Source organism: Alosa alosa, chromosome 5 (assembly GCF_017589495.1).
Source record: "Alosa alosa isolate M-15738 ecotype Scorff River chromosome 5, AALO_Geno_1.1, whole genome shotgun sequence".
Lineage (NCBI taxonomy): Eukaryota > Metazoa > Chordata > Actinopteri > Clupeiformes > Clupeidae > Alosa > Alosa alosa.
The window spans coordinates 28332313-28334594 of record NC_063193.1 but is presented as its reverse complement, the minus strand read 5'-3'; the positions used below and the strand labels follow the sequence as shown (position 1 = coordinate 28334594).

General features: G+C 46.7%; 1 protein-coding gene across 1 annotated transcript in view; it reads right to left on the bottom strand.

Annotated features, from left to right (window-relative positions):
• Window positions 1–284: 284 nt before the first annotated feature.
• The window catches only part of LOC125294641 (inhibitor of nuclear factor kappa-B kinase subunit beta-like), a 3591-nt gene continuing 1593 nt past the window's right edge, over window positions 285–2282 (bottom strand). Inside the window, exons 2-5 of the mRNA XM_048243532.1 lie at window positions 2114–2261; window positions 871–985; window positions 503–602; window positions 285–303 (exon numbers count right to left, since the gene is read on the bottom strand). Of these exons, the coding sequence (XP_048099489.1) occupies window positions 583–602; window positions 871–985; window positions 2114–2233 (255 nt within the window). The 5' untranslated portion in view covers window positions 2234–2261 and the 3' untranslated portion in view covers window positions 285–303; window positions 503–582. The remainder of the gene's footprint in view (window positions 304–502; window positions 603–870; window positions 986–2113; window positions 2262–2282) is intronic.

Here is a 2282-nt window from a genome sequence, read left to right as displayed (position 1 = left end):
TTGGTCCTTGTTTACGTTTGTATTAAGCACTGTCCACTTAAGATGAGATGGCCAAACACAGATTTTAAAAATGAAAACAAAGTAAAAGGGGTTCGAGTGTGGAGAGGTGAGGTGCAGGAGCAGCACTTCCACCAGTGGCCTACAGGGGGCAGCAGCTGCACTGGCGCTCTGTCTCCACAAGGTGGCACTACAGATCCATGGATTGTTGGGGTCAGTACATTCTCCTTAAATCTTTCTCACACACAATCTGAATCAGAGAGTATGGGGATTGTCATCTTTCAGCCACTCCCATTCCCTCATCATCTGATGGAACAGGAGAGACACACACAGACACACACACACACACACACACACACACACATACACACACACCACACAAATCCACACACACACACACACAGCAGCAAACAGAAGGAGAAAATTATTAAATCTGATGATCATTGTAAATTTGTATGTTTATTATTCACAAAGAATGTTTATTTGTTTCTACATGTGGACCTACCTGCAGGTCCTGCTCTGTTTCCTGAATGGCCTCCTGCAACAGACTCTGCAGGCGACTCTCAAACGTCCTGCTCTCCTCAATCATGACAAGAGACTCCTCACTGGGAACACATCACACACACATCACACACACACCACACACACACACACATACACACACACACACACACGCAAGAGAGAGAATTAATAAAATCTTGTGAGTGACTAGTTAATATGTTACTTTTTTTAATTTAGCACAACCAAGTGGACAAATTGATATCTGATCTTTTTTGGCAGATTACACATTACCAATTGCGCACACACACACACACACACACACACACACACACACACACACACACACACACACACACACACAGGGAGACTCACGGCTGGGGTAGCGTGGTGAGGCTGCTGGGGAGCGGGGGTCTGTGTGGGAGTAGAGGGGGGCCAAGGGTGTCCGAGCTCCATCAGGACTACCACTGACAGGACTGCGCACTTTACTCTGCACACACACACACACAAAATAGACACACACACAAAAAAAATACACACACACAAAACACATATTGTTATTAGGGGTGTTACAATTCTCCAAATCCTTGATTCGATTTAATTTTCGATTTTAAAGTCACTATTCCATTAGATTTTCAATCTTTTTTTAATATTATTAATGTATTCCTTGTCATTTACTGTTTTTTTGGCCTGTTCCTTTTCTGTTTCGGGGGACATTTAATTTGAAACCGCTTTTTATTTTGAAACCGTTCCAACCGCGAGGATGTAAACAGTAAACAGAACTGGGTAAAGTACTCAAATGGTGGCGTGCCTGGGTAAAGTGCTCCAACATGCCTGGGTAAAGTGCTCAACATCTGGGTAAAGTGCACATGGTGGCGTCTGGGTAAAGTGCTCAACATGGTGGCATCTGGGTAAAGTGCTCAACATGGTGGCATCTGGGTAAAGTGCTCAACATGGTGGCATCTGGGTAAAGTGCTCAACATGGTGGCGTCTGGGTTAAGTGCTCAAATGGTGCACATGGTGGCATGGTGGCGCCTGGGTAAAGTGCCCAACATGGTGGCGTCTGGGTTAAAGTGCGCAACATGGTGGCGTCTGGGTAAAGTGCTCAACATGGTGGCGTCTGGGTAAAGTGCTCAACATGGTGGCGTCTGGGTAAAGTGCTCAACATGGTGGCGTCTGGGTAAAGTGCTCAACATGGTGGCGTCTGGGTAAAGTGCTCAACATGGTGGCGTCTGGGTAAAGTGCACATGGTGGCGTCTGGGTAAAGTGCTCAACATGGTGGCGTCTGGGTTAAGTGCTCAACATGGTGGCAGCCTCTGAGAACAAACTTACAGCCTTCAGGTGTTCTATTTGGTGGCCCTTATGTCTATGGAAGAAGGGTGGTCTGCACACTGCAATTGCTCCAAGAAGATAAACTGTATGACTTTAAAAACATAGCAATGTTTCGATCACCTGATCGACCCCTTCAGCCCAGACATGAGGAGGAGGCTGTACAGTTTCTAACTGTAGAGTTTCTTAATGAAGTAAGGGGGCTTGGCATGTGTGTAAAAACAAGTGTGTGTGTCTGTGTCTGTATGTACAGTATGTGTGTGTGTGTGTGTATGTGTGTGTCACTCACACAGGCCACCTTGAGTAGTTCCCATAGCTCCCTCTGTCTCTTCTCCTGCAGTTGGAGCAGCTCTTGCTCACACTGGGCCATGTGCTGCACCACCCCCTCCACCCGCGGCAACAACTCCATCACACGCTGCCTACACAGCACCGTCTTACTGCAGAGAGAGAGAGAGAGA